Below are 14,638 nucleotides of genomic sequence, written 5' to 3' on the forward strand. Positions count from 1 at the left end.
GTACCCTAATTCAGCTAGGTATAGTAAAGCAGCATAAATCTCTAAGAAGCTATAAGCCCTCATATATTTACCTAAACTATGAAAAGTTAACATATTCAGATAGAGTAACGTTTGCGGTGATCATATTTAACCCATAAATGGTCCAAACATATACATATATAAGTTCACTACCCCAGTGTCCTGAATATTTTGAAAAGTAAAAGAAATAATTTTTTAATGAAAATAAAGAGCACATTTTTCTAAGTGTTACAGGATTAAAATAAAAAAATTAGGGTCAGCACTTACTGAGATATGAGGCTCCAAAGTAGGCACTAAATGCTCACCTGGCGGCAACATCGAGTCCTGCCACTTGCACGTGTTGCCGATATACCATTTTTTCTCATTTTTATATTATTTTATATAATTTTTATGTTCTGATAATTACAATTTATTGTAGTTCTTGTCATTTCACAACCAATCTTTGTTCTGATACAAAGTATTTATAGGTCCCAGCAATGTTTTGGATACATGGAAGAATACCAGGAGGAGGAGGAGGAGGGAGGACGAGGAGGAGGAGGAGGGAGGAGGAGGAGGAGGGAGGACAAGGAGGAGGGAGGACGAGGAGGGAGGACGAGGAGGGAGGACGAGGAGGGAGGACGAGGAGGAGAGAGGACGAGGAAGAGGGAGGACGAGGAGGGAGGACGAGGAGGAGGGAGGACAAGGAGGAGGGAGGACAAGGAGGAGGGAGGACGAGGAGGAGGGAGGACGAGGAGGAGGGAGGAGGAGGGAGGACAAGGAGGAGGGAGGACAAGGAGGAGGGAGGACGAGGAGGAGGGAGGACGAGGAGGAGGGAGGACAAGGAGGAGGGAGGACAAGGAGGAGGGAGGACGAGGAGGGAGGACGAGGAGGAGGGAGGACGAGGAGGAGGGAGGACAAGGAGGAAAGAGGACGAGGAAGAGGGAGGACGAGGAGGGAGGACGAGGAGGAGGGAGGACGAGGAGGAGGGAGGACAAGGAGGAGGGAGGACGAGGAGGAGGGAGGACGAGGAGGAGGGAGGACGAGGAGGAGGGAGGACGAGGAGGAGGGAGGACGAGGAGGAGGGAGGACGAGGAGGAGGGAGGACGAGGAGGAGGGAGAACGACGAGGAGGGAGGACGACGAGGGAGGACGAGGACGAGGGAGCACGAGGACGAGGGAGGATGAGGACGAGGGAGGACGAGGACGAGGGAGGACGAGGACGAGGGAGGACGAGGACGAGGGAGGATGAGGACGAGGGAGGACGAGGACGAGGACGAGGGAAGAGGAGGAGGGAGGAGGAAGAGGAGGAGGAGGGAGGAGGAGGAGGAGGAGGAGGAGGAGGAGGAAGAGGAGGAGGAGGAGGAGGAGGATGAGGAAGAGGAGGAGGAGGAGGGAGGAGGAGGAGGACGAGGAGGAGGACGAGGAGGGAGGAGGAGGGAGGAGGAGGGAGGAGGAGGGAGGAGGAGGGAGGAGAAGGAAGAGGAGGGAGGAGGAAGAGGGAGTAGGAGGACGAGGAGGGAGGAGGAGGAAGAGGAGGGAGGAAGAGGAGGGAGGACGAGGAGGGAGGACGAGGAGGCAGGACGAGGAGGAAGGAGGACGAGGAGGATGAGGAGGGAGGAGGAGGAAGAGGAAAAAGTGGGAGGAAGGAGGAGGAGGAGGAGGAAGGAGGAGGAGGAAGGAGGAGGAGGGAGGAGGAGGAAAGAGGAGGAGGAGGAGGAAAGAGGAGGAGGAGGAGGAAAAAGGAGGAGGAGGAGGAAAAAGGAGGAGGAGGAAAGAGGAGGAGGAAGGAGGAAGGAGGAGGAGGAGGAGGGAGGAGGAGGAGGAAGGAAGAGGAAGGAGGAGGCAGGAGGAGGAGGAAGGAGGAGGAGGAGGAAGGAGGAGGAGGAGGAAGGAGGAGGAGGAGGAAGAGGAGGAGGAAGAGGAGGAGGAAGAAGGAGGAGGAGGAAGAAGGAGGGAGGAGAAGGAGGGAGGACAAGGAGGAGGAAGAGGAGGAGGAGGAAGAGGAGGAGGGAGGACGAGGAGGAGGGAGGACGACGAGGAAGGAGGAGGAGGAGGGAGGATGACGAGGAAGGAGGAGGAGGAGGAAGGAGGAGAAAATGGAGGGAGGACGAGGAGGAAGGAGGGATGAGGAGGAAGGAGGAGGAGGGAGGAGGAAGGAGGAGGAAGGAGGAGGAAGGAGGAGGAGGAAGGAGGAGGAGGAAGGAGGAGGAAGGAGGAAGGAGTAGGAAGGAGGAGGGAGGAGGAGGGTGGAGGGAGGGAGGACGAGGAGGAGGAGGAGAAGAGGAGGAGGAGGAGGAGGAGGAGGAGGAGGAGGAGGGGGAGGATGAGGGTGGAGGGAGGGAGGACGAGGAGGAGGAGGAGAAGAGGAGGGAGGAGGAAAAGGGAGGAGGAGGGAGGAGGAGGGAGGAGGAGGGAGGAGGAGGGAGGAGGAGGGAGGAGGAGGGAGGAGGAGGGAGGAGGGGGGTCGAGGAGGAGGGGGGGGACGAGGAGGAGGGGGGACGAGGAGGGAGGACGAGGAGGGAGGAGGAGGAGGAGGAGGAAGGAGAAGGAGGGATGACGAGGAGGGAGGAGGGAGGAGAAGGAGGAAGGAGGAGGAGGAGGAGGAAGGAAGAGGAAGGAGGAGGAAGGAGGAGGAAGGAGGAGGAAGGAAGAGGAGGAAGAGGAGGAAGGAGGAGGAAGGAAGAGGAGGAAGAGGAAAAAGTCGGAGGAAGGAGGAGGAGGAGGAGGAGGAGGAGGAGGAGGAGGAGGGGGAGGAGGGAGAAGGAGGGTGGAGGGAGGGAGGACGAGGAGGAGGAGAAGAGGAGGGAGGAGGAGGAGGGGGGTCGAGGAGGGGGGACGAGGAGGAGGGGGGACGAGGAGGAGGGGGGACGAGGAGGGAGGACGAGGAGGGAGGAGGAGGAGGAGGAGGAAGGAGAAGGAGGGATGACGAGGAGGGAGAAGAAGGAGGAAGGAGGAGGAGGAGGAAGGAAGAGGAAGGAGGAGGAAGGAGGAGGAAGGAGGAGGAAGGAGGAGGAAGGAGGAGGAGGAAGGAGGAGGAGGAAGAGGAGGAGGAGGGAGGAGGAGGAAGGAGGAGGAGGAGGAAGGAGGAGGAGGAAGGAGGAGGAGGAAGGAGGAGGAGGAGGAAGGAGGAGGAGGAAGGAGGAGGAGGAAGGAGGAGGAGGAGGAGGAAGGAGGAAGGAGGAAGGAGGAGGAAGGAGTAGGAAAAAGGAGGGAGGAGGAGGGTGGAGGGAGGGAGGACGAGGAGGAGGAGAAGAGGAGGGAGGAGGGAGGAGGGGGGTCGAGGAGGAGGGGGGTCGAGGAGGAGGGGGGGACGAGGAGGAGGGGGGGACGAGGAGGAGGGGGGACGAGGAGGAAGGACGAGGAGGGAGGACGAGGAGGGAGGAGGAGGAGGAGGAAGGAGAAGGAGGGATGACGAGGAGGGAGGAGGGAGGAGAAGGAGGAAGGAGGAGGAAGGAAGAGGAAGGAGGAGGAAGGAGGAGGAAGGAGGAGGAGGAGGGAGGAGGAGGAAGGAGGAGGAAGGAGGAAGGAGGAAGGAGTAGGAAGGAGGAGGGAGGAGGAGGGTGGAGGGAGGGAGGACGAGGAGGAGGAGAAGAGGAGGAGGAGGAGGAGGAGGAGGGGGAGGAGGGAGGATGAGGAGGAGGGAGGACAAAGAGGAAGGAGGAGAAGGAGGGAGGACAAGGAGGAAGGGAGGAGGGAGGAGAAGGAGGAAGGAGGAGGAGGAGGGAGGAGGAAGGAGGAGGGAGGAGGAAGGAGGAGGGAGGAGAAGGAGGGAGGGGGAGGAGGAGGAGGAAGGAGGAGGAGGAGGAGGAGGAGGAGGGAGGACGAGGAGGGAGGAGGAGGAAGGAGGAGGAAGGAGGAGGAGGAGGAAGGACGAGGAGGAGGAAGGACGAGGAGGAGGAAGGAGGAGGAGGAGGAAGGAGGAGGAGGAGGAAGGACGAGGAGGAGGAAGGACGAGGAGAAGGAGGTAGGACGAGGAGGAAGGAGGGAGGAGAAGGAGGAGGAGGAGGAAGGAGGGAGGAGAAGGAGGAGGAGGAGGAAGGAGGAGGAGGAGGAAGGAGGAGGAGGAGGAAGGAGGAGGAGGAGGAATGAGGGAGGAGGAAAGAGGAGGACAGGAAGGAGAGGAGGAGGAGGAGAGGAGGAGGAGGAAGGAGGAGGGAGGAGGAAGGAGGAGGAGGGAGGAGGAAGGAGGAGGAAGGAGGAGGGAGGAGGAGGAGGAGGAGGAGGAGGAGGAAGAGGAGGAGGAGGAGGGAGGAGGAGGAGGAGGGAGGAGGAGGGAGGAGGAGGGAGAAGGAGGGAGGAGGAGGAGGAGGGAGGAGGAGGGAGGAGGAGGAGGAGGAGGGAGGAGGAGGAGGAGGAGGGAGGAGGAGGAGGAGGAGGGAGAGGGAGGGAGGAGGAGGGAGGAGGAGGAGGGAGGAGGAGGAGGGAGGAGGAGGAGGGAGGAGGAGGAGGGAGGAGGAGGAGGGAGGAGGGAGGAGGAGGGAGGAGGAGGGAGGAGGAGGGAGGGAGGGAGGGAGGGAGGGAGGAGGAGGAAGAGGAGGAAGAGGAGGAGGAGGAGGAGGAGGAAAAAAGAAGGAAGTTCCCTTGAAGCAATGTAAGACAAGTGTTCAGTGACAAGCATCTGGGAGGACACTGGTAAGATGAGATATGAGATGACATTTGATGGGCGCAAGCGAGGGTGCAGAGATACGGGATGACATATGATGAGCTTGTATCTCTGATTATCTGTCTCTCTGTCTTATCTCTCTGTCTGTTTGTCTCTTTCCGTCTCTCTGCTTGCCTCTTTGTCTGTCTCAGAGAGAGCCACTGTAAACCAACAGGTATTCTTATGCATTATGTCTACAAGCACAGTATAGCAATTCAGATTTTTTAGGTTATCCTAGGTAATTTACACTATGTATAACTGTATTTGCGTGTACCTGTGAGACAGAGACAGATAGACAGACAGACATAGACAGACAGAAACAGACAAGACACAAATGGACAGACCCTAAACTTGGGGTTAACATCACTTTCCTCTTAAATGGGGAGTGATAATATGACATTACATCAGTGAATCCTTGGTGTTTTTCTGCACTGTTTGCTCTAGCTGGCGCTCAATATAACTGGTGCTCCCACAAGGTACTAAGTGGTCCCAGATTTTTTTTAATATGGTGCATACCGAGTGTTAAGACCCATTCTATGCTGACCAGGTATCTCAGGCCAATCATGTCAAATTTGGAGGCAGGAAAAATAAAACGTACATATTCGTTTGGGGCACTAGCGGTAAGTACGTACTGTATATATACGTTTGGACCGTTTAGGGGCTAAACTACAGAATGCTGCATATCTTAAAATTTAGAGAAAATCTGTCTGTGAGCTGCTAGCTATGCTTGTCTGTGTAAACCATGTCTTAGTTATGCTGAGAGGAAGTCTCAGACATATTAATTAAGTAGCTCTATCCTACACCATAATTTAAATGCCTCTAAAGGACCACAAAAATATAAGATAATTTTTAAAAAATTCGGTGTTTTGCCTATAGTTTGCACTTTCACAGTTGTAGTGGCCATGTAAATAGCATGAATTCTTAAGAAGGTTTTGCTCTTTTTATTTACCACATTGGTCATCTCCCATCAAGGCTGGATGATCCAAAAACAGAAATACATTCACCAACATTCACTGAAGTACTGTCCTGACAGAAGTGTGCTAACATCACAACTCTGCTCCTCCTCCAGATTGCATGAATTGCCCTACCTACTTCCAGGACACAAGTCCAGCTAATTGGTTTCCTTTGAATCTTTTCACAAATGTTTTCTTTTTCACAGTGTAACAGCATGCTAAGCATTAAAACCATTTTCTCACTCTGATCTAACACACTCAAACAAGCCTGCTGGATGCTCAAGCCCCTAGCTCTCTAAACCTCCTTTATCTTCTCCTGCCAGTCAACCCTAGGATGACCTCTACCCCTCCTTCCTGTCACTCCAGTTAATACACCTTCTTTATCTTCCTATCCTGCTACATCCTCTCTAAATACCCAAATCGCCTCAATAACCCTTCTTCAACCCTCTGAATTATACCTTTGGTGATGATTCACACCCATATAAGTGCTGGTACTACTATACTCCAGCACATTCTTCCCTCCTCAATGCACCACGCACCTTTCTTCCCTCGTTAGATTTATGATTCACCTCATATTACAAAAGCCCATCATAGACACACTGAATAATTAAAGAAGTTGTACGTGGCTCACAAGTCACAATTTGCTACATTTGGTCTACAAATTTAATACGTACTTACTATCTGCTTTGTGAGGTCAGAGATGAGGGTGTGCATCTGGCTGAGGACAATGCTGTGCTCCACTCCCAGCTCTGTGGCAACTGTGTGAGTCATCTTCCTCTGTATTCCAACACCACATAACACAGCCTAATAAAAATAATTATAAACTCTTGAAAAGACTGGTAAAGCTATGACAGTGAGAGAGTCAACACATTACTGAAATTTTAAGATGTGCTCTTGGGAGAATCTAAAGAGAAGTTGCAGAGGTTGGTGGATGAATTTTGTACGATACGTAAAAGAAGAAAATTAAAAGTGAATATAGGAAAGAGTAAGGTGATGAGGATAACAAACAGATTAGGTGATGAAAAATTGGATATCAGATTGGAGGGAGAGAGTATGGAGGAGGTGAATGTACTCAAATATTTGGGAGTGGACGTGTCAGTGGATGGGTCTATGAAAGATGAGGTGAATCATAGAATTGAGTGGAAAAGGGTGAGCAGTGCACTTAGGAGCCTGTGGAGACAAAGAACTTTGTCCTTGGAAGCAAAGAGGGGAATGTATGAAAGTATAGTTTTACCAATGCTCTTATATGGGTGTGAACCATGGGTGATGAATGTTGCAGCGAGAAGGCTGGAGGCCATGTGAGGTGTGTGGCAATGTGTGGTGTGAATATAATGCAGAGAATTCGTAGTTTGGAAGTTAGGAGGAGGTGCGGGATTGCCAAAACTGTTGTCCAGAGGGCTGAGGAAGGGTTGTTGAGGTGGTTCGGACATGTAGAGAGAATGGAACGAAACAGAATGACTTCAAGTGTATAAATCTGTAGTGGAGGAAAGGAGGGGTAGGGGTCGGCCTAGAAAGGGTTGGAGGGAGGGGGTAAAGGAGGCTTTGTGTGCAAGGGGCTTGGACTTCTAGTAAGCATGCGTGAGCATATTTGACAGGAGTGAATGGAGGCAAATGGTTTTTAATACTTGATGTGCTGTTGGAGTGTGAGCAAAGTAACATTTATGAAGGGATTCAGGGAAACCGGCAGGCCAGACTTGAGTCCTGGAGATGAGAAGTACAGTGCCTGCACTCTGAAGGATTGTTAATGTTGCTGTTTTATAACTGTAGTGGAAAACACCCATCTGGCAAGACAATGATGGAGTGAATGATGATGAAAGTTTTTCTTTTTCGGGCCACCCTGCCTTGGTGGGAATCGGCCGATGCATTAATAAAAAAAAAATAAAAATATCAGATACACATAAAATTAATAAATTTAATAGGATTAAAAAAAAATAATTTTTAAAACCTCAATTAAAGTACTACATTTTAAAAAGTATTATATAAAGAAAAAAATACAGGAAAGTGGAAGATCCTAAAGTGCAGAGAAAGCCAAGCAGACAGCAAGTTCATTTGCAAACACCAAAATGGCCAGCATCCAGCAAAATTATATTTTTTTAATCGCATCATCATTCATACAATCACTGCCATATCATCAAAATATATGCTCATTAACCCTTTCAGTAGCCTTCATGTAGAACGGTCACTGAGACCAAGGTCCCACAAATAGTTCTACATCACAAGCTCGGCTCACTCAGATTAGTTATGAACAGTAAATTCTGGACTAAATATGAGACAACATATCTGTGCAGTCAGGGTGCACAGTACAAAAAAAATCCTGCCCCAAGCAGTGCATGATGGGAAGAGCATGACTCCAACTTTGTGTATGGTTTAAATTAGTGACTCTGAGATGTTTTCTTAGATGGTTTTTATAGTTTTATTGGCTGTTATTTGATATCACCTAATAGACCAGAAGACATACTACTAAAACAGATATTATTTTGGTTGGTTTCAGGATAGGAAGTAGCTTGAAATTGAGCTCAACGCAGTGGATTATTATTATTATAATCAAAAAGAAGCGCTAAGCCACAAGGGCTATACAGTGCTACAGGGTAGGGAAGGAAGCGAGGGTATTGGATGGTAGAAGGGAGGAGGGATGATCAGTAGGTTACAGAAAACAGCTGGGCAGGGGATAGTACGGGGGTAGAGGGTAGCAAGGGATTGAAGTAGAAAGGGCTGAAGGTATCGGAATTTGTGAAGTAAGTCAGTTGTTGTCAAAAAGTCAATGAGAGAGTCTGGATTAAAGGTGGATCCATCAGCGAGAAGGGAAGGTAAAGAGAGAGCAGCAGAGCGAAGACGACAACGGAGGTAAATTCTGCGTGCTCGTTGATAAAGTGGGTAGTCCAACAGAATGTGGCTGACTGATAATGGAACTTGGCAATTCTCACAGAGAGGAGCAGGGTGCCTCTCCATGAGATATCCATGAGTAAGACGAGTATGGCCAATGCGAAGACGGGAGAGAGTAGTCTCCCAACCTCAACACTGGTGATAAGAAGACGGCCAGTAACCTATACTCGGTTTAACAGATTGAAGTTTCTTGCCGAGCATAGTAGACCAACATTGTTGCCAACGGGTGTGAAGTTGGGAAGATATTGCAGCAAAATAGTCCGTAAATGGAATACCTCTACATGAAACTGGTACGTCATGTACTGCTGACCGCGCAGCAGTGTCTGCCTGTTCAGTGCCCTGTACGTCAACATGACCAGAGACCCAACAAAAAACAATATCTTTATGCTTGGTAAAGATGCAGCGTAGCCAAAGTTGGATACGGAGGACTAAGGGGTGAGGTGTATCAAATTTCTGTATAGCGGGTAAAGCACTAAGGGAGTCTGAGACAACCACAAATGATGTCACAGGCATAGATGCAATACGGATAAGTGCTGTAAGGATGGCATACAATTCAGCAGTAAAAATACTAGCCAAAGATAGTAAATGCCCTTGTACGACGCTGTCCGGAAACACTGCTGCGAATCCTACGCCGTCAGAAGACTTAGAGCCATCTGTGTACACAGCAATGGCGTGAGAATGAGAGTGAAAGTGGTCAAGAAAAAGAGAGCAGGAAGTGACCGTAGACAGTTGGGCTTTCGAGCAAGGGAGAGAGAAAGAACAGACTCGAACAGCTGGAACTTCCCAGGGGGGTAAGGAAAAGTGAGATGCTACATGTACATAGAAAGGTAGTAATTGAAGAGAAGACAAGAGCGAATGAAGGCGAAGAGAGAAGGGACGGAGTAAACAGGGGCGGCGAACAAATAAAGAATGTCTACTAATATCAGTGACCATTCTATAAATGGAAGGATTGCGGAGATCATGAGAGCATACATAGTAGCGAAGGCAATGGGCATCACAGCGATCGGATGCATAGAGCTTCTGCATAGAGGCTCTCGACAGGGGAAGAGCGAAAAGCACCAAGGCATAAACGTAATCCTTGGTGATGAATGGGGTTAAGGCTAGAGAGAGTAGCAGGAGATGCCGCTGAATAGATCTGGTCACCATAATCAATTTTCGATAAAATAAGGGTGGAATGTAGGCGAAGGAGGGTTCGACGATCAGCTCCCCATGAAAGATGAGCAAGGATTTTAAGAAGGTTCAGCCGGCTGTGACAAGTTGCCTTCAGAGAGGTAATGTGAGGTTTCCAGGATAACCTATGATCAAAGAGGAGGCCCAGAAATTTGACTGTATCACGTTCAGGGATACGGGAGCCATAGAGGTACAAAGGATGATCGGAGATGACAGAGCGTCTAGTGAAAGTAATTTGGTGGGTTTTAGTGCTGGAAAATTTAAACCCACGTGTGGTGGCCCAATTGGAAACACGGTCGACTGCATGCTGGAGAGAAACTGTAATAAGGTGACAGTCAGCGCCTGCACAGGCAATAGCGAAGTCATCAACATAGAGTGATGACCAAATATTTGATGGAAGACTAGAGGCCAAATCATTAATAGCAAGGAGAAAAAGTGTTGTGCTCAGAACACATCCCTGGGGGACACCTTCAGCTTGGATAAAGTCCGGGGAGAGCACATTATTAACCCGAACACGGAAATGCCTGTCAGTTAAAAAGTTCTTAAGGAAGGATGGTAGATTGCCTCGAAGGCCTAAGGAGTGGGCTTGGGCTAAAATATTATACCTCCAAGTTGTGTCATATGCCTTCTCAAGGTCAAAAAATATGGCAATAACTGAGTGGTTATTCGCAAAGGCATTACGAACATACGTATCCAAGCGTAGTAAGGGGTCTATGGTAGAACGTCCCTTACGAAAGCCATATTGACGAGTGGAGAGACTGTTGTGTGTCTCTAAATACCACACTATTTACTATTTACTAGGCATTCCATCACTTTGCAAACTGCACTGGTAAGAGCAATGGGACGATAGTGGGAGGTTTCATGTCCCGTAGTGCCTGGTTTGCGGAAAGGGAGAACAACGGCGGATTTCCACAGCTGTGGAACAACTCCTTGTGACCAAATAAGATTGTAAAGGCATAATAGGACTGCAAGGGCTGACTGATGTAAATGTTGTAGCATACGAATATGAATGTTGTCGGGCCCAGCTGCCTATGATCGGCAAGCTGAGAGTGTTGCCTCCAGTTCTTGTAGTGTAAAGGGCACATTATACTGTTCTTCTCTGAGAGAAGAAAAGTCCAAGGGTGCTAACTCTCTGGCAGACTTTGAGGAAAGAAATGAGGGGCATAGATGGAGTCCCTGAGAAATACGGACTAGATGATTGCCAATTTCATTGTCAACATCTAGTGGGTTTGCTATATCAACACCGGCAACCCGCAGAACAGGAGCCGGGTCAGGAGAATATTTACCACTCAGTTTTCGTACTTTTTTCCAGACTGCACTCATAGAGGAAGCAGAGGTGATGATGGAGACATAATCTCGCCAGCAAGTGTGTTTAGCGTCACGGATGACACGGCGAGCGATCGCACGCTTCTGCTTAAAATCAAGAAGTCTCTCTGTGGTTCTATTGTACCGGTACCTGCCCCATGCAGCACATTTCAAACATACTGCACGAGCACAAGCAGGAGACCACCAAGGCACGCATTTCTGAGAATGCCTGCCCGAAGTTTGGGGTATAGAATGAGAAGCTGCAGTTAAAACAGAGGGCGAGAAGAGGTGTAAAAGCTCATCGATGGAGGATGAAGAAGGAACCTCTCTAAAAACAGTTAGGTGTGAGTAAAGGTTCCAATTTGCCTGATCAAATTGCCAGCGTGGGATGCGAAGAGGTGGTGAATATGAAGGGGAAGTAAGAATGATTGGAAAATGATCGCTGTCATGTAAGTCCGGAAGAACAGACCAAGTGAAGTCTAATGCGGTGGAGGAAGAGCAGACTGAGAGATCGATGCAAGAGAGAGTGTGAGTCCGAGGATCAAAATGGGTGTGAGTGCCTGTATTTAAAACATGGAGGGGGTGGGTGGCAAGAAAAGCCTCTAACTGAATGCCACGGGAATCACAGTGAGAATTCCCCCAGAGGAAATGGTGGGCATTAAAATCACCAAGTAACAGAATCGGTGGTGGTAATGACGAAACAAGAAAGGCAATATCCGGAATAGATAATGCCCGAGAAGGAGAGAGATATAAAGAACAGAGCGTATACCACCTATGCAAGTGGATACGGGCTGCTGTGTAATGCAGCGAAGTACGAACAAATAGCTGATGGTACGGAATATCAGTGTGTAGAAGAAGGGCACTTTCATTAAAGGTCCCATCAGGAAAAGGATCTGAAGAATACAATAAATTATAGCCTGAGATGGGAGAGATAACAGCAGAGTGTAATTTTGGTTCCTGTAAGCAAACACCAACAGGGGAAAACTGGGAGAGTAACATCTGAAGCTCACCCCAATTACCCCTGAGGCCGCGTATATTCCACTGTAAATAGGCCAAGATTGGCAATGATAAAGATACCTGAAATCCGCAGGTAAGGGTTCCTACGGACTAGAGGGGTTAGAAAAGTCCACATGCGGAGGCAGTGGAAAACGTTCAAGCAGCGAAGGAATGGTGCGCTGTGAAGAAAGGAGTTGCGCAGATGGAGTAGAGGAGAGAGAAGGAGCGGAGGGTGGATCAGTGTCCATTGATGGTTTGGTCTCTGCAATATATTCAGAGATTGCTTCACGTGTTTCAGAATTCAGAGACGTCGTATGGGAGACAATATTGGAAATGGTAGGGGGAGGAGGAGTAAAGATTGGAACTGTAATGGACTGTACCAAGGTAGGGGGGTGGCAAAAGGGTGGAGGGAACTGGAGAAGCGTGGAAGGGGACAGAAGTGGCAGAAACCTGGGAGGTGGCAAAAGAGGAAGAAACTTGGGAGGGAACAGGGGAGGAAGGTACAGTACGAGGGGGAGGGTGAACCTCTACACTTGTAACAGAGCCAGTGAGAGGGGGAGAACCAGGTACAGAGACAGGGAAGGGAAAATGAGGAGGTGGAAGATGGGTAGGAGGTGTTAACGGACCTTTTTTTGACTTTTGAGAAGTAGAGGGACGATTGGGAGGAGGTGTCATACGAGATCTCGTCGCTACTGAGGCTTGTGAGAGAGAACACGAAGAAGCGAGATCAGACTGAGACGTTGAAGTAGGGACGTCTGAGCCAAGGACAGCGAAAGAATTAGCTACAGGAGTGACTATGGGAGAGGCAACCACAGAGGTGGGTGCAGAAGATGGGATACCAGAAGTGGGGGGACGTTTTGAAACACGAGAATAAGAAAGACGAGGTAGTCTCCCTTGGAGGCGGAGATGAGAAACTGCCATGGCATAAGGGAGATCTTCTGCCTCTTTGAGGTAATGGATTTCCCGCTCGTTTAAGTAGACTTGACAACGGTGAGAGTACGAAGGGTGAGCCTCATGACAATTAAGGCAAGAGGGAGGTCGATTGCAAGATGCATTAGAATGGTCATCGGCACCACAGACTGAACATTCGGTGATAGACCTGCAATATTTCGCTGGATGGCCAAATCGCCAGCAATTTCTACACTGTTGCGGTGTAGGGATCACCTTTCAAACTTGTAACTGATGTCCTGCTACATAAACTGAGGATGGGAGTTCACGGCTGTCAAAAGTTAAACGAGCCACATTGCTAGGGTATCGTCTCCGCCCGCGGGCAGGAAGAACGTAAGTGTCTACCTTGAGGATTGGAAGATCTTGGAGTTCCAGCTGTTCAAGAATGTCAGTGCCACATGTCTGGAAATTTTGTTGAACTATGGTATGGGGCAGAATGACGGTACCACTACAAGAATTGAGGGAATGATGCTTTTCAATAGTTACAGGAACAGTATCGATATGGGAAAGACGAGAAAGCTCATGAGCCTGGGTAGCATTCTGTACGGTGACGATGCGCGTACCACTCTTAAGAGCATGAAAAGAAATATCTTTACCAACATGGCGTAGGAGTGCCTTGCCAATACTGTGGTCAGAAAGATAGGCAGTAGAGGAAGTTGGTCGCAAAGTGAAGAATTTAGTCCATTGTGCAGTCTGAAACTGAGCGTGGAAAGGTAGTGAAGGACGTGTCGATCTTTTCTGAGAAGAACAAGAAGGTGGAGAAGTATCATCAGCAGGTAATTGTCGTTGGTGTTTAGGCATGGGACCAGAGTTGGTCCGACGTGGAACGGGCCGGCGATTCGAAAATTGCCGCACGTAGAGGGAGAGGCCGGAAGCATAGTCAGAGGAGAGCGAAGGTCAGATAAATCGAAGGAGTCAGTCGAGGCCTCAGCACCTGAAGCGGGTGAGGAAACAGCACCGGCAAGAGGTACAGAGGCATGAGGAGTGTCCGAAGAGTGGTCCAAAGACGAGGCGGGGTCAGAACGGGGTGCGGTATCAAGAAGGGACCCGGGGGTAGCAGGTTCATGGACTAGGGCTGCCATGGTTAGGTTACTTCTTTCTTTTTGTTTTTAAGAAAAAAAAAGAAAGAAGAAAAGAAAATAAAAATAAAAAAAAGAATAAAAAAAGGGGGGACCGGGGAGGGATAGTTCCTAGGAGGAATGAAAGGGCCAGAAATCTCCCTCCGCGCCCAAGAGGACCTCAGCACCGCAAGTAGCGCAGATGCAGCATGGAACCCGTGCCATACTCTACCCATCATGCCAGTAAACCGGCAATCCGGGATAGCAACCTCACATCTGCCGAGCTACCTCGGTGGACAAAAGAGAGGGCGGCCGGAAATCCGCCACAAAGCATACCTCCTTCGGCCACCACCCCCGGAATCCGAAAGGTGGCTTCCAGAGATACACCCGTCGCCCGAGAGACACCCAAAGCCACCCTCCGGGATACCGGAGAGGGATCAGGACATCCCCAGGCAATCCATATTCCACGGCAAACTACGCCACCGCCAAGAACCTCAACGGAATGGGATGGACCCCGGTACCCTTTCCCCTACCTAGGAACTAGCGTGCCTGTGGGGGAAAAAAAAAAAAAAAAAAAAAAAAAAGGAAGGGCAAAAGGGAGGGGTGGGGAGGAGGAGGAGGAAAGGAAAAAGGGGAGGATGGGGAGGATGGGATAGGGAACGGGGGATTGGGGGGTAATTAGGTTCG

The 14,638-nt window shown here is 49.9% G+C and overlaps 1 protein-coding gene across 3 annotated transcripts in view; it reads right to left on the bottom strand.

Moving 5' to 3' along the window:
• Window positions 1-14,638, bottom strand: part of l(1)G0020 (RNA cytidine acetyltransferase l(1)G0020) — a 174,866-nt gene that overhangs the window by 19,299 nt on the left and 140,929 nt on the right. For all 3 annotated transcript variants that reach the window (XM_070097055.1, XM_070097057.1, XM_070097056.1), the window contains one exon: window positions 6,270-6,395. In XM_070097055.1, the coding sequence (XP_069953156.1) occupies window positions 6,270-6,395 (126 nt within the window). The remainder of the gene's footprint in view (window positions 1-6,269; window positions 6,396-14,638) is intronic.

This window comes from Cherax quadricarinatus, chromosome 56, assembly GCF_038502225.1.
Source record: "Cherax quadricarinatus isolate ZL_2023a chromosome 56, ASM3850222v1, whole genome shotgun sequence".
In the NCBI taxonomy this organism is placed as follows: Eukaryota; Metazoa; Arthropoda; class Malacostraca; order Decapoda; family Parastacidae; genus Cherax; species Cherax quadricarinatus.